The sequence below is a fragment of the Schistocerca cancellata genome, chromosome 4 (assembly GCF_023864275.1).
Source record: "Schistocerca cancellata isolate TAMUIC-IGC-003103 chromosome 4, iqSchCanc2.1, whole genome shotgun sequence".
Lineage (NCBI taxonomy): Eukaryota > Metazoa > Arthropoda > Insecta > Orthoptera > Acrididae > Schistocerca > Schistocerca cancellata.
The window spans coordinates 665554194-665576471 of record NC_064629.1 but is presented as its reverse complement, the minus strand read 5'-3'; the positions used below and the strand labels follow the sequence as shown (position 1 = coordinate 665576471).

The following is a 22278-nucleotide window of genomic DNA, read 5'->3' as shown; positions in this document are numbered from 1 at the left end:
CAAAGTAAAGAAAGATTTAAAATGTGGATTTTGTATAATGTGGCTATCTATTCAATCTGTGAATAAGTAAAATACCAATTCTGCATAATGACAATAATATTTCAAGAATTTCAGTTGCTGGTTTGGATAGCTGACATGTCTTTGACACAAATATTCTGCAAAGGAAAAATCTTTGAAGGAGATTTTGAGTATTCCATGACCAAAACTGGAATCACACAAAGAAATGCCTAATCCCCAAATCCTTCAGTCTAATACCAGGAAAGCCCAACAGAGAATTCTAAAATCGTCAACCAAGATTAATAAAAGTAGGTGCTGTCCATGCAGATAATGGGTCAGCGAAAACACTCAAAGCTTTATTGACATACCTTACTGATATGGACAAGTGTTTACAGCACTGGACTTTCATTATAGAGCAGTGGGGTTCAAATTTCTTGTGGTTTTTCTAAATTGATTAATTGTGAATGCCAGAATACTTCCTTTGAAAATACTGCAGCTACTTCTCTTCCCTCTTCTTCGGCTTGACTTCCTTAGCTAGTGATGACATTTTTGACAATTTGTCACACCTAAATCGTCCTTTCATCAGTTTGAATTTACAGCAAGTGGGACAAAAACAGTATAGCAAATCAATGAGAAAGAAAAAGAGTTTATGGTCACCAGTAGTTAGTAAAATTGAATGGCACCTTTAATAGCCATTAATTTGATATTCTAAGGAATGGACTTCTTTAAATACTTGTAAAACATCTCTTGTGAATACCATAGCTTTTACATCAACATTAAGGCAAAATAATCAGCAGCTAACAAAGCATACTTCAGTTTTACTTCACGTGCAAAATTAGACTCCATCATTCTTCTTTACAACTAGCAATCCTCTGTGGATGTAAACCTGATATGAATGCACAGAATAGAAGTGATGCATGAATTGTATTCACAGTTGCGAATACGGCCGACCTTCAGCTGCATAATGGAATGACCAAATTGAAAATTTGTGTTGGACCATTCCATAATACAGCTGAAGTTTTCCTATTCCATAATGCAGCTGAAGGTTTCCCATATTCGCGATTGTGAATACATTTCATCTGTTTCAGAACAGCTGTAGTTGTCACAGTGCCTGTTCGTTTGGACATGCATGCACTGCAGTATCGGAATATATTTGAGCATATATTATATATGTACCATACTGTACAATTCCTGTTTTTATTTGTTCTATGGGGCAAGTGTGTACATAGCTCATAAATGAGCTGCTCTGGAACAGGTTGAGTAAGGTGCCTTATTGAAGTGTGGGTGTAGCTTACACACGTTGAGTTCTTAGCTGGCCGACACAATCATTATCTGCATCTGGCTGAAATAGGAACCCAGCATCAGCATCATTATCATCATCGCCATCATTTGCTTCACCACCAAACAATAAAAACAGTAACACTGCATTGTTAACTGCCATAACCAGAAGACGTGCTTTCTCAGTGCTCCACAATTTTCACAATTTTGACTGTGTAAACTGAGTTTGACACACTAGTGCCGCAAACTTAGCTAAGTAAAACAGATCTGTACATTTCACCCATTTATTTAAATATATAAGCCAACTTTTGGCTTTCCTTTTGTGTATGATCATATGTGGCAGAAAAGTCTAGTTCAAAATTTTATAGTCTACTGTTCTGCTGTTCATGCCATTTTCATGTAATATTTTATCTGTTGTGCCATACTTTGTGTATATCTTGACATATTGTGTGTTTTTGAACAGCTGTGGGTGCCACGAAAAATTTGTTTTATCGTTAATAGTAAACTTAATTTGTGCTTTTTAAAATCTTGAGATGAGAGTACCCTCATTCAAAAACAATTGTTCTCAAATGTTATATATGTATTTTTGAGAATTTTTTGAAATAATGTGTGTCGGGTGTAAGGTATTTGGTAGTAAATGAGTGTTGCCGATTTAATGTTACTGTAGCATATATTATTACTAACATATAATGTCCTATTTAGTTTTTTTTTCTTTTGACAGAAGTGTATATCATCAGCATTTGTCCCAAATTAATTTTATTTTCAAGTTTGTTAGTGAACATAACCTAATTACTAATTTTATTGAGGTTTTCCAGTTGTCACAATAGATATCTCTTTTCAGCTATTAATCACTCCAGTTTTTAAAGGCAATTGATAAAACATATAGCACACCCAAGCTGTAAATGAAAAGAGGATCTGCAAGCTTTGTTTACTGTTCTGTAAAATATTGCACCAGCCACAGTGCAGCACCATTGTGTATGCAGTTCTCAGGCGCAGAATGAGTTAGCTGATGTTCATAAGCAGCTGGAAATCCCCCTGACTACCATCAACAAATTGGAAGCTGCTGCAAATAGGTGTGTTGGGAGGGCTACCAAGAGTCACGTATCGGAGACACCAGAGGTACCTCAAGTACTATCTTCTCTCATTGATTTTATCTCCTTTACAGAAAGTAAAGAATCTATCACTAACCATCCACTTGATTGTGAGTGCCATGCCGATGGCAGGTCCAGGGCCCCGTACAGGAGAGACAGGGACCAGGGAGAAATCAAGGTGTTAACCCTTCCTCCATGTCAACAAGTTCGAGGCTCTGTCTTCCACTGAGACCAAAACTAGGCCAGTGAGACTCAATTTACTTGTTAGAAAACTTAGTTATCCTGTGTTAAGGGAAGGCAAATGCAAGAGGGTATTGGGCTATTAATCACCGGCACTTAAAACATCAGGTGAATAATGAGAAATTGCAGCGAGGGGTGGGAAGGAACATCTTGTGCACTCAGTCTGTGTGTCTGGGGCTTCATTGACATGCTGAAGAAACTGTTTTGACAGTCATTGAGGGAACAATATGCAACCAATTGCAGATTAAGGCACATGTTGGAACAAAAAATGCCTGACACCTAAGCTCTGAGGTCATACTTGAATCATTCTTCTGTATAGAAGAGAAGGTCAAGAGTACCAGGATGGCTAACAGTTTCAACAAAGCTCACAGTCTGTAGCATTGTCCCCAGAACTGATCATCACCACCACGTTCATAGCTGAGTAGAAGACCTTTGAAGGTCGTGTGACAAGCTAAGCTGTGACTTCGTAGACATACGCCATAGGGTTGAAAACTCTACGATTCCCCTAAATGGCTCAAATGTGAACTATACATCAGAGACTACTACCCAGGTAGCTGACCATGTGTTGGGTGCTTATTTAGGTTTTTTAGATTAGGTGACTCTCCATCCAGCCCAGTAAACAACACTTGTAGGAGGTCCAGAAGTGTTAGTGTATGATGAAAGGAGTGTCCTACCCACTCCCTCCACAGGCAAGAGTATTAAAATCCTTGTGGTAGATTGCAAAAGCATTGCATCAAAGTTCCAGAATTTGAAGTACTCCTGAAAAGCTTTGGAGGTTACATAATACTATGTACAAAAAACTGGTTAAAACTAGAATAAACCCTACCCAAACAGGCCATGAAGGCCTAACGGTGGGATCCACTAGTTCATCAGTCCACAGGCATCACTGGATGCAGATATGGAGGGGAACGTGGTCAGCACATCACTCTCCCCGCCATATCTCAGTTTACGAGACCAGAGCCAGTACTGCTCAGTCAAGTAGCTCCTCATTTTGCCTCACAAGGGCTGAGTGCACCCCACTTGCCAACAGCGCTTGGTAGACAGGATAGTCACCCATCCAAGTGCTAGCCCATGCCAGCAGTTCTTAACTTAGGTGATCTGGCAGGAGCCGGTGTTACTACTGTGGTAAAGTTGTTGGCACAGAAAGCTGGTTAAAGCCTGAAATTGATATCAGTGATATTTAGAAAATCGATGTGGTGTAGACAAGAAACCCAATTCTACTGAGAAAGAAACTGAAGCTGCATGTGATACTGTTTGGGGCAGACTGGGTAGCAAGGAGAGCATAAACTTATAACTGGATCCTTGCATCGGCCACCATGCACACCCCCAGATGTAACAAAAATCTGTAGAGAAACTCCAGTTTGCTACTTCATAAGTTCCCCGATCATACTGCAATTATCAGAGGAGACATTAATCATCCAACTGTTTGTTAGGGAAATTGTAGTTTTGTTAGTGGTGGATGTGACAAGACACTCTGTGAAACATTACTAGCTGCCTTTTCTGAAGACTACCTATAACAGGTAGTTTGAAACCCCACTGATGATGGAATGTAAGCATGCCAGACAAAAAATTGTTCAGCCACAGGAGACATCCTGCAAATACCATATAACACCACCTCTAGCTGTGGTAATGGTCTGCGTTTTGTGAGAAAGAGTGTCCACTAGTTCCTTCAGTTATGCCATGTTCAAATGAAGTTGCTCTGATGTTTGGATCCCATAGAGCTATCAAATAGTGAAGATGTTGGGTTACTAGGTTTTGTCACACATCCCCAATAGTTCCAGCCATTTCATGTGGGATTAAAATTAGGTAAACTGGTGGACGATTCAAGCTACAATAGGTTACCTAAGTGTTCATCATACAAGGAATGGGTGCATTGTGGACATAACTGTTGTCATCTTGGAAGATGGGAAACTCCAGAGCATGCTCATCATGAAGATGGAGGAGGAAGGGCAACACTTCAGCACCAAGAATATTGAAATAAACCTATCAGATTATGCTCATGGTAAATTGAGTGAGTGGGCCTAGGTGTAGTTACAAAAAACAACCTCAAAAATCACAGAACCACCTCCGGCATGAACTACCTCCCCCACACACTGTGGGTTAAATGTCTTATTGGATGGTCAGTGCACTCAGAGCCTTACAGTAATTGAAATAAGCCAAGATTCAAACTTGTCAGACCACCCTACACGATTCCAGTCAGCTACTGTCCAGTTTTTATATTTTTTGGCCCACTGAAGATGAAATTCCATACGTGATGCTGCGAGAAATGGCCTTTTGCAAAGTACTTGATTCCAAATGACCACTGCATGCAGTTCGCATCATCACAACTTTCACTCAGAAAGTGGTTGGTGTGGATATAAAATAACTGGCACCAACAGTTCCTCTTACACCTGAAACCACTTCTGGTTGACAGTGTGTGACACTCACCTCTAGACACGCACAGGCCTGTTTTTCCAGTATTAATCTATCTTTTTTTTATATATATAGTCACTATTTCGGTATTTAATGCCTCAATGTCCTTTTGCAGCAACTTTATAATTTCGTTTTTTGAGTCCACTGTACTTACAAGATAGGCTGTTCCAACTCATAAACAAATGTAGCATGTCCATGGAACATCATCACTGATAAATTTTAGGTTCACTTTTGCACACTTTTCGTGCAACCAGTAATTGCACTTGACATTTAAAATACCCTTCATCACTCATTTTTCACATTCCCTACATGAAAAACTGTTTGTTTTTTTGCTTTTTTGACAGGATCAAAACGTTCCTACACTTTCCTATTGGCACCTTCTTGACTAATGTTCATCTCTGGCTCACTTAATGTTATATTTATGTTGCTGGCAGACACTACATTTCTCATGGCTAATGGTGCATAACAATTTTTAGTGGTTCTTACATAGCTGAGGACAGATACTGCATCAACTCGTATAGTATTGTGCCAGTCTCTTCTAACACCCATACATTCCATTATATTTACAAAGTTTTCAACATCAGAAGAAAATACAATTGGAATCACTGAAGTGAATTTCTAATAACTGATCAACTGCCATTGAATTCAATGATTTAATCTCCTTCAGGCTCTTTTCAGATGTATCTTTGCCGCATTTTGGGTGCATATTCATGTTCACTGTGGGTAACTGTCTTTAAATAACTGGCATATTGAGGGTTTTGTAATCACTTACTTCACTTATCTAGCAGCATTATTGACAGTGTGGCCATTTGACACATCCATTCATAACATAATTACACACAGCAACACTGTATGTCAATTTTCAGTATAGTTTGTCTGTTAAATTTATTCTTATGTAAGTGTTTTGGTAGTGAGTGCATGATGGTACATCAAAACTTTCATAATTTCAGGAACATTTTGAACATATTTACCACTTTACACTTGAGTTCAAGGATATCTACATCTTGTTTTAGGATTCCAATTTTTCAACGTACCAGAGGATGTGGTCATTCATGGAGTCTGCTCGTCCAAGCGTTTTTACAAGCTCAAATGTTGAAGGAGTGGACCGTGTTGTGAAAGGAAAAGGCAGTTATGCTTTTCTAATGGAATCAACATCAATAGAGTATGTTATTGAACGGAACTGTGAGCTGACCCAAGTAGGAGGACTTTTGGATTCAAAAGGCTACGGAATTGCCATGCCACCAAGTAAGTCCAAAAGTGTGTGAGTAATAATCAAAACTTTACCTTAACCCATTTTGCACACTTTTAATTTTTTCTTTCATTTTTAATTGTACCTCTAAAAATTTTTCTTTGGTGTCACTGTACTTTTGAAGCAAAGTGTCAGAGAGAATTATAAATAGACAAATCAGTAGGACTGAAACAGAAAGCCACCCTCTTGTTACCAAATAAGGTCTGAAGACGCTCAGACAAGTGTTTAATACTGTGAGCCTCACTGCACTGAGTAAAGGCACTGCAAAGTCCAAATACATCTTGTTCCATAGAGGCCAGGTTGCTGGCCATTTGGAAGATATCTTTTCAGGAGCCAGTTGATGTTTGGCACATTGGGTACATACATCTGTTGCTCCATGTCCTCATCAACCTCATCCAGTACACATGTCACCACAGAGTGGTTTTTGTACAGGACATTTTCCAGTTACTTTGATGTAGGAGATGGAGAACTTGCATTTGCAAATGGAAGAGAGTCCACAACAGGGAGTTGATGGAGGCTTGCAGGGAGATGGGTAGCATTGTGCTACCTTGGTAGCTGTTGTGGGAAAGTTTTGCATGAAATTCTGTACTGTTCACCTGTAAGGAAACAAACCCCTCCCCTCTGTCAAACACTAGAGAAATAGCCAAGAGGAGATGAAATGCATCAGAATTGCCACAATAACTGATGGGCTATCAATAGATTTAGTGGCAGTAATTACTGAGTAACAAACTATCAGTGCTGTGATTCCTGCTCTGATAACCTATTGTGCATGCTGAATTATCCCTATATAGGACTGCTCCTTTAACTTGACTACTGAGAGATCTGTTGATGAATTCATTACTTTGCTGCTGAGGCACTGTTCAGCACATACTAAAGAGCAACTGGCCAACCATATATAAAAACAATATTAAAGTTGTTAAATGTAGACCACAAAATACTAAAAATATGGTATGCTATGACAGTGAATACAATAATAATGCTGCTACTCATAGCTAAAGAAAGGTCTGTGAATAGTGGTGAAGTTTAGAAAATATACACAAAACTCAAACAAGTCTACAAAACTGAAAAAATAGCCACGTTCAGTGATCAGCTGGAAGCTTGTTCTGTAGTAGTATACATGAAATTTCCAGATGCCACACAAGATGGCTAAGCATCCCACTCTGCCAGAGACTTTTTCCATTGGGTGGATTTTGATGTCCTTGAAGTATAAACAATCAATGTTTCCACTTCTTTGGCATTCTTTTGGGACAAGACGATCCTTGTACTACAGGGGGATGCATCGGCTACCTATATTGACGACTAATTGGGAGTAAATGGTAATAGGAATAAGGTGGCTTTATGCTGTTCATTTAATACCATTCTGTCATACACCAGGAACTGATGAAAAAGCTTTTGTAGGTATACTAATACAATTACTTTCAAGATATAGACATCACAAACTTCATGCCTGGTGAAATAGCATAGGCTTAAGGGAAAAATGAAAAAAATGTATGTCACTTAATAAATTCATTTAAATCACATAATCTGTACTGCATCAATGAACAACCAACAAGGCAAGTATCATACCTAGGCAACATAATCACCAGTGAGAATAAATACTGTGTAGAAGAATGTAGTGTGGTTAAATTAGGGCATCTGATCATGAAGAACTATGTCCAAAAATAAGACAGTCACTCTTTGAATGTACTAAAAGCTTTGTAAAGTACAGAACTCAAATCAGTGGACTGCTCCTTTAACTTGACTACTGAGCGATCTGTTGATGAATTCATTACTTTGTTGCTAAGGCATTGTTCAGCATTTACTAAATAGCAACTGTCCAACCATATATAAAAACAATATTAAAGTTGTTAAATGTAGACCACAAAATACTGAAAATATGGTATGCTATGACAGTGAATACAATAATAATGCTGCTTCTCATAGCTAAAGAAAGGTCTGTGAATAGTGGTGAAGTTTAGAAAATAGACACAAAACTCAAACATGTCTACAAAACTGAAATTAAAATAGCCAAGTGTAAAAGAAATGATAGCTATATTTTGAAATCTAAAAATAGTACTAATGCAGCATGGAATGTAATTAAAAGTGAAATAAATCAATCCAAGAAAGATAATACCATTGCCATAGACTCCAATGTATTGGATGAATACTTTGTAAACTGTACAAGCTGTCATCATTCAAGCTGCAACAACAGCTCAATTGCTGAGACACTTGTACCCCAAACAAAAAATGTAACTACATTCTCATGGTCTAAAATTACTCCTTACAATATTAGCAAAGCAATTAACAAGCTTGGATATTCTAAAACAGGGCACTATTATGGAATGAGCAGCTCTGTCATAGAGAGCATAGCAGATGAAATTAAAATGCCATTGCTTTTTCTAGCCAACAGAATTGTGGCAGATAGTATTTTCCCTGTAGCACTTAAAATCACTGTTAGACTGTCAGTGTTTAAGAAAGGAGAAATATGCCTCCCTAGTGACCATAGGACAATCTCAGTTGTATGAAAAATAATAGAAATCTGTATACATAAATATGTGACTCTTTTGAAAACAACAGGTTATTGACTGCAAACCAGTTTGGCTTTAGATCAGATCTGTCAACAGTGAAAGCAACAGGAAATATGTTAGATATGATTTGTGATGCTGTTGGAAAAAGAGACAAGCTACATGTGCTACACTTATAGACTTGAGGAAAGTCTTTGACATGATGTCACACAGAAAGTATGAGCAAATAATCAGGCATCATAGATGCTTAAAATAAAATGTGGAATCCCACAGGGGTTGGCTCTTGGACCCTTTCTCTTGATTGTTTATACAAATTGTTTCTCAAGTCATATACCAAGTGAGAACATGATCTATGCTGCTGATATCATACTGGTAACAACAGGTGTAAACTTATAAATCGAGATGACTAATCACTGGTGTCTGGCCAACCAGCTGTCCATAAGCAAAACAAAACGAGAAGAACTTTATTTCAGTCCCTTAGCAATGAAGTCTGAGAATAAAAATGTGGAATTACTTGGGCTTTTGATCAGTAAGTGACTACATTCTTCCACTCACAGCTGCAATATGGAATACTGTTGTGGGTAAATGCAACAGAGTCGACTTGCAGAAGAAAGCCGTTAGATGTATTCTAGGTTTGCCTCTAAGAGATACTTGCAGAAGTCATTTTAGATGACATAACATTATGACAGTCCCCACCTTTTACATCTATATTTCACTAATTTATGCCAAAGAAAATTTAGACTAAGAAAAATGTTCATTTGCATAATACCAGAAATAGCCACGTGATAGATTTACCATACTGAAGACTTTCTCACACGTGCAATAGCCATAAAGCCTGAAATTCTTCAACAAATTGCCAAAAACAGCTCATTTGACTGCCTTACACAATTTTAAAAAAGTTTTAGAAATGTCATTAAAAGAGCAAGAATATTACACACTTGATGAACTCATGGACAGTGATTTTCAAGACTTGTGCATTGAGTAGCTGTACTTTTCAGTAAAAATGTATCTAATGATTATAAAAGAATTCTTCATTTACACACCTGTAAATAAATCTACTAGTATCATTGCTTCAAGTAGTCATGCGTAATTGTAAACTAAGTGTTGGTAATTAATATTGACAAGGGCCACAGTATCAAAATATACTGAATGGCTTACAATGAACATTCTAATTCTAGTAAACATTATAGTTTATTGTAGGCCCCCTCACAGACTGTTGTCCACTTTAACTGTTTCTCCATCTTTCCTAGCTAGTTTAGCACATAGGCAGTGGTAGCTGTAAGTGGAATAAATTTCACATAACCATTTTTTTACCCATGAAAGGTTGTAACTCATTTTATATTCTTAGGTATTTGGATCTTTTCATTTGCTTCTGAATGTTGTTCCGTTGGACAGATACCATCTTTATTGAGCATGGTGGCCTAGATATTCTACTTCTGTTTGGAAAAATATGCTTTTTGCAAGCTGCACTTGACATCAGTTGTCTACAGTTTCCTGAATTAGAGATACAGATTTGATAACTATTCTTTTTGATTGGACCCAAGAAAAACACTTAGAAGGTGCAACAGGCCTACTAAAAAGACTGCACTTACACCATGCTTGTCTGCCCTATTCTGGAGTACCGCTGTGCGGTGTGGGATCCACATCAGGTGGGACTGACAGATGACATCGAAAAAGTTCAAAGAAGGGTGGCTCATTTCGTACTATCACGAAATAGGGAAGATTGTGCCACCGACATGATACATGAATTGGAGTGGCAATAATTAAAACAAAGGCATTTGTCATTGCAACAGGATCTTCTCATGAAACTTCAATCACCAGTTTTCTCCTCTGATAGCAAAAACATTCTGTTGCCACTCACCGACATAGGGAGAAATGATCATCACGATAGAACAAGAGAAATCAGGGCTTCCACAGAAAAATTTAAGTGCTCATTTTTCCCATGCACCATTCAAGAGTGGAACGGTAGAGACACAGCTTGAAGGTGGTCCATTGAAACCTCTGCCAGGCACTTTATTGTGAATAGCAGAGTAATCATATAGATGTAGACATATGATAGTACTTACATCATCAATTTTTCAAAATGTCATTGGATCAGTACTGGTGCACTTGCAATGCAAAAGGGCAGTTCTTTATGCTGGTATAGGCCAGGAAAGGTAGTTGCAAGGGGCGTTTGAAAAGTCCATGCAAAGTCCGAGAGATTGCACCACCAGCACGTATCGAGGTCGTGTATAGTTAATAGCATCTTTGGAAAGAACGCACACCAAGTTTCAGCCGTATTGGTCTATTTCTTTGTGCTTGACATTCGTGTGCATCAAGGAAGTTGAATGATTGTCAAAAAATGGACAAAAAAGTTTATGCAAGGCAAAAAGCCGCAGGGGACTAAAGAGAAGCTTAATTAACATTACGGTGATTCTGCACCTTCAATTCGAACAGTTTCTAAGTGGTTTCAAAGTTTTCGGAGTGGCCATATGGGCACAAGTGATGCTGAACATTCTGGATGCCCTGTGGAGGTTATGACTCAAGAAATCATTGATAAAATCCATGGTATGGTGATGGATGACAGAAGAGTTAAGGTGCGTGAGATTGCTAGTGCTGTGGGCATTTCGAATTAATGAGTACATAATATTTTGCATAAACATTTGGACATGAAAAAGCTATCCACAAGATGGGTTCCGCGATTGCTCATGCTTGACCCAAAACGGAATCATGTGAAGTGTTGCAAGGATTGTTTGCAGCTGTTCAGGAAGAATCCGCAGCCGGCCACTCTGCCCGAGCAGTTCTAGGCGCTTTAGTCCGGAACTGCGCGACTGCTACAGTCACAGGTTTGAATCCTGCCTCAGGCATGGATGTGTGTGATGTGCTTCGGTTAGTTAGGTTTGAGTAGTTCTAAATTCTAAGGAACTGATTCCCTCAGATGTTAAGTCCCATAGTGCTCAGAGCCATTTGAACCATTTGAAGAATCTGCAGGACTTAAAGTGTTGTTTTGTCACTGTGGATGAACCATGGGTACATTACTATAGTCCTGAGACCAAACAACAATCTAAACAACAGGTTACCAAGGGAGAATCTGCACCAAAAAAGGCGAACACCATTCCTTCGGCTTGAAAGGTTATGGCTACTGTCTGTTGAAATTCACAAGGGACGATCTGGAAAAGGGTAAAACTATAACAGTTGCATATTATTCATTGTTATTGGACAGTCTGAAAACCGAGCTGCAAGAAAAACTCCAGCGATTGGACTGCAAATAAGTCCTTTTCCATCACGACAATGCACCAGCACACATCTCAGCAGTTGTGGTTGCAAAATTATTGGAAATAAGATTCCAATTCGTTTCACATCCCCCCTATTCTCCAGAATTGTGTCCCTCGAACTACTATTTGTTCCTCGATTTGAAGAAATGGCTGGTGGGACAAAGATTTTATTTAAATGAGAAGGTAATTGCAGCATCTAATAGCTATTTTCCAGACTTGGACAATTCCTATTATTTGGAAGGGATCAACAAATTAGAACAGCGTTGGACAAAGTGTATAAGTCTAAAAGGAGACTGTTGTTGTTGTGGTCTTCAGTCCTGAGACTGGTTTGATGCAGCTCTCCATGCTACTCTATCCTGTGCAAGCTTCTTCATCTCCCAGTACCTACTGCAGCCTACATCCTTCTGAATCTGCTTAGTGTATTCATCTCTTGGTCTCCCTCTATCATTTTTCCCTCCACACTGCCCTCCAATACTAAATTTGTGATCCCTCGATGTCTTAGAACAAGTACTACCAACCGATCCCTTCTTCTAATCAAGTTGTGCCACAAGCTCCTCTTCTCCCCACTTCTATTCAATACCTCCTCATTAGTTATGTGATCTACCCATCTAATCTTCAGCATTCTTCTGTAGCACCACGTTTCGAAAGCTTCTGTTCTCTTCTTGTCTAAACTATTTATCGTCCATGTTTCACTTCCATACATGGCTACACTCCATACAAATACTTTCAGAAATGACTTCCTGACATTTAAATCTATGCTCAATGTTAACAAATTTTTCTTCTTCAGAAACACTTTCCTTGCCATTGCCAGTCTACATTTTATATCCTCTCTACTTTGACCATCATCAGTTATTTTGCTCCCCAAATAGCAAAACTCCTTTACTACTTTAAGTGTCTCATTTCCTACTCTAATTCCCTCAGCATCGCCCGACTTAATTTGACTACATTCCATTATCCTCGTTTTGCTTTTGTTGATGTTCATCTTATACCCTCCTTTCAAGACACTGTCCATTCCGTTCAACTGCTCTTCCAAGTCCCTTGCTGTCTCTGACAGAATTACAATGTCATCGGCGAACCTCAAAATTTTTATTTCTTTTCCATGGATTTTAATACCTACTCCAAATTTTTCTTTTGTGTCCTTTATTGCCTGCTCAATATACAGATTAAATAGCATCGGGGAGAGGCTACAACCGTGTCTCACTCCATTCCCAACCACTGCTTCCCTTTCATGTCCCTCAACTCTTATAACTGCCACCTGCTTTCTGTACAAATTGTAAATAGCCTTTCACTCCCTGTATTTTACCCCTGCCATCTTCAGAATTTGAAAGAGAGTATTCCAATCAACATTGTCAAAAGCTTTCTCTAAGTCTACAAATGCTAGAAATGTACATTTTTGCCTTTCCTTAATCTTTCTTCTAAGATAAGTCGTAGGGTCAGTATTGCCTCACATGTTCCAACATTTCTACGGAATCCAAACTGATCTTCCCCGAGGTCGGCTTCTACCAGTTTTTCCATTCGTCTGTAAAGAATTCGTGTTAGTATTTTGCAGCTGTGACTTATTAAACTGATAGTTCAGTAATTTTCACATCTGTCAACACCTGCTTTCTTTGGGATTGGAATTGTTATATTCTTCTTGAAGTCTGAGGGTATTTCCCCCCGTCTCATACATCTTGCTCACCAGACGGTAGAGTTTTGTCAGGACTGGTTCTCCCAAGGCTGTCAGTAGTTCTAATGGAATGTTGTGTACTCCGGGGGCTTTGTTTCGACTCAGGTCTGTCAATGCTCTGTGAAACTCTTCACGCAGTATCATATCTCCCATTTTATCTTCATCTACATCCTCTTCCATTTCCATAATATTGTCCTCAAGTACATCGCCCTTGTATAGACCCTCTATATACTCCTTCCACCTTTCTGCTTACCCTTCTTTGCTTAGAACTGGGTTTCCATCTGAGCTCTTGATATTCATACAAGTGGTTCTCTTTTCTCCAAAGGTCTCTTTAATTTTCCTGTAGGCAGTATCTATCTTACCCCTCGTGAGATAAGCCTCTACATCCGTACATTTGTCCTCTAGCCATCCCTGCTTAGCCTTTTTGCACTTCCTGTCGATATTATTTGTGAGACATTTGTATTCCTTTTTGCCTGCTTCATTTACTGCATTTTTATATTGAATTCAGTATTTCTTCTGTTACCCAAGGGTTTCTCCTAGCCCTCGTCTTTTTACCTACTTGATCCTCTGCTGCCTTCACTATTTCATCCCTCAAAGCTACCCATTCTTCTTCTACTGTATTTCTTTCCCCTATTCCTGTCAATTGTTCCCTTATGGTCTCCCTAAAACTCTGTACACCATCTGGTTCTTTCAGTTTATCCAGGTCCCATCTCCTTAAATTCCCTCCTTTTTGCAGTTTCTTCAGTTTTAATCTACAGTTCATAACCAATAGATTGTGGTCTGAGTCCACATCTGCTCCTGGAAATGTCTTACAATTTAATACCTGGTTCCTAAAACTCTGTCTTACCATTATATAATCTATCTGATACCTTTTAGTATCTCCAGGGTTCTTCTATGTATACAACCTTCTTTCATGGTTCTTGAACCAATGTTAGCTATGATTAAGTTATGCTCTGCACAGAATTCTACCAGGCGGCTTCCTCTTTCATTTCTTACCCCCAATCCATATTCACCTACTATGTTTCCTTCTCTCCCTTTTCCTACTTTCGAATTCCAGTCACCCATGACTATTAAATTTTTCAACTCCCTTCACTACCTGAATAATTTCTTTTATCTCATCATACACTTCATCAATTTCTTCATCATCTGCAGAGCTAGTTGGCATATAAACTTGTACTACTGTAGTAGGCATGGGCCTCGTGTCTATCTTGGCCACAATAATGCGTTCACTATGCTGTTTGTAGTAACTTACCCGCACTATGTCAAAAAATAAAAAAATGTTTACCCCAAACACGTAAGTAGTTTTTATTTTTGCACAGACTGTTCAAACGCCCCTCATACCATAAAACATTAGTTTACTTCTAGATTGCAACAAAACTGGGAACCTAGGCACCAGACATACCCAGAGGGATTAGTGTAGCTGATTTGCATGTGTTGCGTCCATCAGCTCCTTGTGGTTCTTCTAACACTCTTCCTGTTGCTTCTGATGTTGCTATTGCTTCTTCTGTTGTTCCAGTTGCTTCTTCTGTTGTTACAATAGCTTTTGTCAACGCTGTTATTGCTGTTCCACATCTATTCTTGATGCCATTTGATCTCATCACCAATTTTCTAACTATGCAGAATGTATTTACTGGAACACTTTCAAGCAAGTACATGTGGTGATCGCTATCTCCCAGTTCAAATGCAAGCACAGCTGTTGTTGTAGTAACATAACTAAACAGTCTGAAGAGAAGCTCATGCAAAAACCAGTAACTCGATAAAATTTGTAATGACATTATAACCACAGGAGTTCAAAATAAGTCCAAGGAAAGTCTGGATCAAAGTGTTGTCATCTAAAATAAATGATACTTGAAACAGATAAAGGGTGGTGGTGATTGGACACAAAGTGCCTGTAACTGTTTTCAGTCACACTTCTGCATGTGCCTGCCCCCCTCCCCCCCCCCCTCCCCCCCCCACACACACACACACATGCATGCGTATACACAGGGAGGGAAGGGGAGAGGGAGAGGGAGAGGGAGAAGGAGAGGGAGAGAGAGAGAGAGAGAGAGAGAGAGAGAGAGAGAGAGATAGATATCCTTTTGGTGTTACATTGTGGTTCATGTTGTTGGTAGTAATTACGGACTGGAGAGAGAAAGGCTATGGGAGATTGCAAAGAGTAGGAAGGAGATGGTAGCAGAACAGCAGTACAGTAATACAGGGAGTGTTTTTATAGACAGGATAGATAGAGGTTATTCGTACACAGGATTAAGAAGAAGAGAACAAGCAGTTACCTGAGATAAGCCAGAAAATGAACAGTTAGTAAGAAAGCAAGAAATGGAAAAATGAACTCAGGAAAACCAAATGACATAAAATATTAAAAATAGTAACAAGAAATAAATATAAATGGGAAAATTGTGAATACCAGGAGACAACAAGAGAAAGCAATGAAATCATAACAGAAAAAAAGAAGACTGTAAGAGCAGTCTGTACTTAAAGCACAGAAGTGCTGATGTAGTTGGGAAGTGGATGTATCCCACAAGACACAATTTGAGAGTGAGACATGAATTCGTAATTGCAGCAGATATCACTGGATGGATAATTTTGGTGTGATAGAAGAGCATACACAAAATGACAAGCATATTGAAGTGACAATGGCTTGAGGATTGAGGAGATGACTGTGGAGGTGTTGTTGGCTTAATTTGAGGAGGTAGGCTGCATGCAGTAGCCTGAATGTGCTAGTCTATAAAGACAATCTTTCCAGTGGGAGCTCCGTGTGCAGCCATGTTAAGACTTCTTGGGGAGTCGGAATTATGCATTCTCATAAACATGACTAATACGTGTCTGAAGATGAATGTCCAGAATGTACTGGATTTCTGGTTTGGGATGACAGTGAGTACATTTCATAGGTAGCCTGCTTGGTATCTGTTGAATGCTATCATGAGTGTAAAGATTACGTTAAATCATTTTACTATGTGATTAAAATATCTGATATATGTGTACCTGTTATACGTATACATATAAATTTAAATTGTCCTTTGTCTTGTCAGTGAAGTCAGTAAAGAGATCTAGTGAAATCTTCTTAAAGGAAGGCACAGTTAATGTGATAATAGCTGCTGGTCCTTATTGTACAACAACATATCCTATGTTTGTTATCAGAAGACTACCTATATGCAGAGAAATGATAAGAATGCATTCCAGTTTAATACTGCAGTGCTGTGTTGTATGTCTGCAGCTCGTGGTCCAGTGACTACCATTGCTACCTCTGGATCATGGGGTCCCGGGTTTGATTCCCAGCTGGGTTGGGGATTTTCCCTGCCCAGGGACTGGGTGTTTGTGTTGTCCTCATCATTTCATCATCACCATTTGTGAGAGTGGACTGGACTGTGTTAAAAATTGCACAGTGTAAAAATTGGGCCTTCTATGGGTGCTGATGAGTGCGCAGTTGGGCACCCCATAAACATAATCACAACTGCAATGCTGTGTTGTACATTGGCAACCGTAATGCCCTTGTCGCTAATGACAAATGTGTGGAAGGTGGCAAAGAATCTATTGCCATAGGAATCTGGACAGGCAAGCAAAAGATTATTTGACACAAATGCAGTTTGAATAAATGTAATGCACTCAACTTATTCTGAAGAACTGCTATATTGTTGACAACTTGTTGGTGACTAACAATAAGCAGAAGTGTGACACTGGTCATGCATCTATATGCACTGAATGTTTGCCAGTAGAGCTAACTGTCAACAACTTGGAGTAATGTTCGGCACCAACTAGCAACACAGAACTCTCACTAGAAGCACAGAACTACATGTAGAAGTAGAAGAAGCAGTAGAGACTGACACCCAGGTGATCACCACTTATAACACCATCCTGGCACTCCCCATTGGTCAGCAGTCCAAAGATTCTTCACTGGTGGCAATGTTCAAAGCCACAGCACCCACAAGAAGCTACAAGGCACCAGCTCTGGCAATACTGATAACCTATGATACTACATACAACTTACATCCTTCCTTACTGATGCCCTTTATCCAGCCAATGTTGGGACAAGACTTCTCCTATTTCGCAGAGGATCACACCCGTGTATATGATGGTATTATGATGGGGTTGCCGTTCCCAGCGGCATTTTTAAAAGCCACTACCCAGCTCCATCCCCCCTTCCCATGCCCTCACCTCACCCCACCCCACCCCCCTTACTGGGGAAGAATCTGTGTACCCCTTTTGTCTGCATCTAATGTAATGGCATGGTCAAATGTGACATCATTCTTCAAATTGCTTGTGCATCATTTATCTGAGGTGGGATGTGGGAACACAACATATTTGGCACAGATTCATTTATACACAGCAAGACATTGTAGAATGTATGATGAAGGGTACTGCATATGACTATTATCAATTTACTGTCCTGTTACATTTGCATATGGAGTGGGAGAAAGACGACTGTCTGTATGCGACTGTATGTTTCCTACTTTACTCCTGTGGCACTTATGCAGCATACATAACAGAAGCAACAGAACTGTTGGCTAGACTTTGTTGAATAATCCCATTCTTTCAAAGATTCTCTTTTAAATTCCCTGAGCATTTAAATTATTCCATGATATGAAATATACAAACCTTTTATGGTCCTAACAGTTCTTGAATACCTTTGATGTCTGCTGTCATACCTTGTGGATAGGAATTCCAAACACTGAGGGGGTACTTTAGAATATGTCATATTAATATCTTGTATGCATTTTGATTACTGATATATCACACTTTTTGAGAATCCTCTCTCCAAATCAGAGTATTCTAGTGGCCTTACCAATCACTTATTTAACTTGCTTGTACCATGTTTTATTTTTTCATAGCCCTTAGATATTAAAATGATTTGGCAGGCTCTGGAAGTATACTACTAATCCTATAGTGTAATACCATCAGTTTCTTTCACTTTTTTATAGGCACAGCATACTGTCATCACCCTTTTATTTAACTGGGTAGATAAAAAATCTATTAACGAAGCAGCAGCAGAACAATAACATAAAAGACAATTGTTATTGGCAAGCTTTCGGAGCCAGTGGCCCCTTCTTCAGGCAGAAGTGTTGAAGGGGAAGGAAGAGGGGTGAAGGGAAAGGACTAGAGAGATTAGGAAAGGGGGTAGATTTGGGAAAGTCACCCAGAACCGCAGGTCAGGGGAGACTTATCATACAGGATGAGAAGGAGAGACTGATTGTTGGGGACTGCATTGAACAAGATTTGAAAACCGGAGAGCTTAAGGGTGGAAGACAGCATAACATGCAGACAGAGATTACTGCTTAAACATCATGCATGAGTTAATAATAGTGAAAAGCTAAGTACATTGTATGTAACAGAGGTGGAAGGGGGGCGGTGAAAAATAGATTGGTGAGACAATGAAAGATGTAAAAAACTAAAACGGAGTGAAGCAAAGAGTAGTTACAGTGAAGAAATGCTGAGACAGAAGAAATTAATGTAAATGAAGGCCAGGTGGGTGGCGAGAACAAAGGATGTGTTGTAGAGCTAGTTCCCATCTGCCTACTTCTGAGAAACTGGTGTCTTGGGGAAGAATCTAGATGGCGTGTGTGATGAAACGGGCACCAAGGTCACGATTGTCATATTGTAGAGCATGCTCTGCAACAGGATATTGTGAGTTGCCAGTATACACTAGAGTGCTGCAACACTCAGTGTTTGACCGGTCACGGCTCGCCTGTTGACGGGGGGACCGAGCAGCTCATGTCCGGTCCCATACGACTCGGCTTGGTCACGTACTCGCGCCATGTCTGTTGTCCGGATTCCGGACATGCGGATAACCGAGCATGACCGGTCACCGCTGACGTCTCACCTCGCCTCGCCCCGGCTCGCTGCACTATACTGTGCAAATCCTACGCCTCTCTCTCTCTCTCTCTCTCTCTCTCTCTCTCTCTCTCTCTCTCTCACACACACACACACACACACACACACACACACACACAATGTATTTATCTCTGTGTCTCTCTCGTTTAACACAAAAGTAACGTCTACTAGAACGGGTAAGTGACACAGCTAAATTGATAAAGCACTTGGAAAGTAAAATGATATTTCCATACAATCGTGGATAGAAGACGAGTCTCATTTCCAAACAAAAGAGATATTTTTCCTTTCATTTATAGTAAACATTAAATAAGTGCTTTCCCTGTAATCTAGAAGACAACCATCTTCATAAAGAAAGCATACAAAGAACATTAAACATTTACAGACGTAACTTGTCATACGTTTCAATTGTTTGCAACATAAACAAAATTATAGTTATTGTTGATCAGCAGGAAATCACTAACGCGTTCCGGATTTAATTGGCTGCGGCAATTTGTTAGTAACATGCCGGCTTTACTAAAGCACCTTTCACTAGGTGCGCTTGTTGCTGGGATTCATAAAATACGTCTTGCAACTGCAGCCAAACCTGGCAGATCTGTTTCATGTCTGCTCCACCACTTTAAGATGTCATCATCATCTCCGGGGTGCATTAAAATGTACAGATCTACTTCATCTGCTGCGGATTATCTGTTGTTCCTCCATTCCTTGAAACGAGCTCTCTTTCTGGGTGGTGATGACACTGTACTTGAAGGATCTGTGATAATAAACAAAAGAGACAAGTAATACAGAACTGATATGGAAATCATCGAAACATTCCCGTAAGAGACCGATGACCTCGCTGTTTGGTCTCTCCCCCCAATCAACCCGACCCCCCGTTCCCATAAAAACGAGATGTTTTACGTTAATGAAATATTATACGAGTCACAACATTCTCGTTTCTCTATAATACACTTTCCACTAACTATGCAAAAACGATTATGTTAATGATTGAATGTTGTACCTGCGTACGTAGCACACATTTGTCGCACATTGTTAAGAATTTCCTGCTTTTCACTTATTTCAAGCATATTAAGATAATGGAAGGACGGCCAAAGAAACGATCTTTGTGAGGTTTCTTGCAACTGTGTTTCTTTAAATGAGTGGTTGCTGACTGGAAAAACAATAAAGTGGAGCAGTTTATGCATGATACGTACCCAGTAGACGCAATGTTTTCATCTACAACCAACAGAAATGTACTCCATACTTGGCTTTTTAGACCTTCACGTTTCTTTAATGTGTAAACATTGGTTTCAATCTTACGTCTTACCACACTGGCTTCCTCGCGCTGCATGATTAGAGAGAGACACACCACAAATAAGAAGCCCGTACTGGCTGCAGTGTCACACGGATAATAACACGTGTAATGTGTTTGAAGTTATGTGCTACGTATTCGGTCACGGCTTCTATGCTCGGTCACCAGAACTAGTGCAGGTAGCCAATCCAGTTAGGGTGTGCTCGCCCCACCTCGTATTTTGTGCTCGCTTACTCGGTCATGCAAGACTCTAGTATACACCCTCTGCCTATGCCCGTTCATCCTAATTGATAATTTGGTGGTAGTCATGCCGATGTAAAAGGCCGTACAGTGTTGTATAACAGCAGGTATATTACATGTGTCGTTTCTCAGGTGGCTCTCCCTTTGATAGTATATGTTTTACCAGTTAAAGGGCTGTTACAGGGGTTGGTAGGAGGGTGCATAGGACATGTCTTGCAGTGGGTGTGGTCCCAGGGGTTGGAGCCGTAGGGTAGGGAAATGGGTGCAGAAGGACCATAGGGTCTAACAAGAATATTTGTGGAGATTGGGAGGGTGATGGAAAGCTATTCTAGGTGTGGTGGTCAAAATTTCAGACAGAATGGATCTCATTTCACACCATGATTGTAGGAAGTCATGGCCCTGTCGATAATGCTGATTAACACATCCCAGACCAGGAATGTCAGCAGTGGTGTGCTCCAAAGTTGTTTTTTGTGGGGATTGGCAGTATCAGGATCGGATGTGGTGGCCCTGGAAATCTGCTTTTTAATTGGGCTGGTGGGGTAATTATGTGCAGTGAAGATTGAAGTGAGAATGATGGTGTATTGCTGTAATGAGTCTGCGTCCAAACAAATGTGTTTCCCTCGGATGCCAAGGCTGTACGCGAGGGAAAGGATGGCAACTTACATTTTGACACCTAGAATAGCTTTCCATTGCCCTCCCAATCTCAATATTCTTGTCAGTTCCTATGCTCCTTTTGCACCCATCTCCCTACCCTGTGCCTACTACCCCTGTGACCGCCCCCACTGCAAGACTTTCCCTATGCACCTTCCTACCACCACCTATAACAGCCCTGTAACTGGCAAAACATATACCGTCAATGATTTTGGACACAGGGGCGAATTCACACAGTATGGCTTATTTGCTCTTTGCCACTGCATAGAAACAAAGAGTTACTTATTTTAACGTCCGTGCACCAGTTATTTTAAGCGCAAGATTGCATTTATCGCTTTTGACAACTTTTATTTTGCGTCAGTTGTTTCCCTAGGTTAATAACTGACAAACAGTCTCAGTGTTAAAAATCCATGCATTATCATAAAGTGGAAACTTTCTATTGTTGTGCCGAGCAGGAAGTTATTGTAACTGTAATTGTTGACACATTCAGTAGCTAACAGCATTGAGACAATTTCTGTAAAAGTTTGTCGAGTTTCTCGGGCAAGGTTATAAAATAATAACAGTTTTTGTAAAACTGTGTACTGA

General features: G+C 39.8%; 1 protein-coding gene across 6 annotated transcripts in view; it reads left to right on the top strand.

Moving 5' to 3' along the window:
* The window catches only part of LOC126183515 (glutamate receptor ionotropic, kainate 2), a 270896-nt gene that overhangs the window by 228360 nt on the left and 20258 nt on the right, over positions 1-22278 (top strand). For all 6 annotated transcript variants that reach the window (XM_049925566.1, XM_049925565.1, XM_049925564.1 and 3 more), the window contains one exon: positions 6032-6263. In XM_049925566.1, the coding sequence (XP_049781523.1) occupies positions 6032-6263 (232 nt within the window). The remainder of the gene's footprint in view (positions 1-6031; positions 6264-22278) is intronic.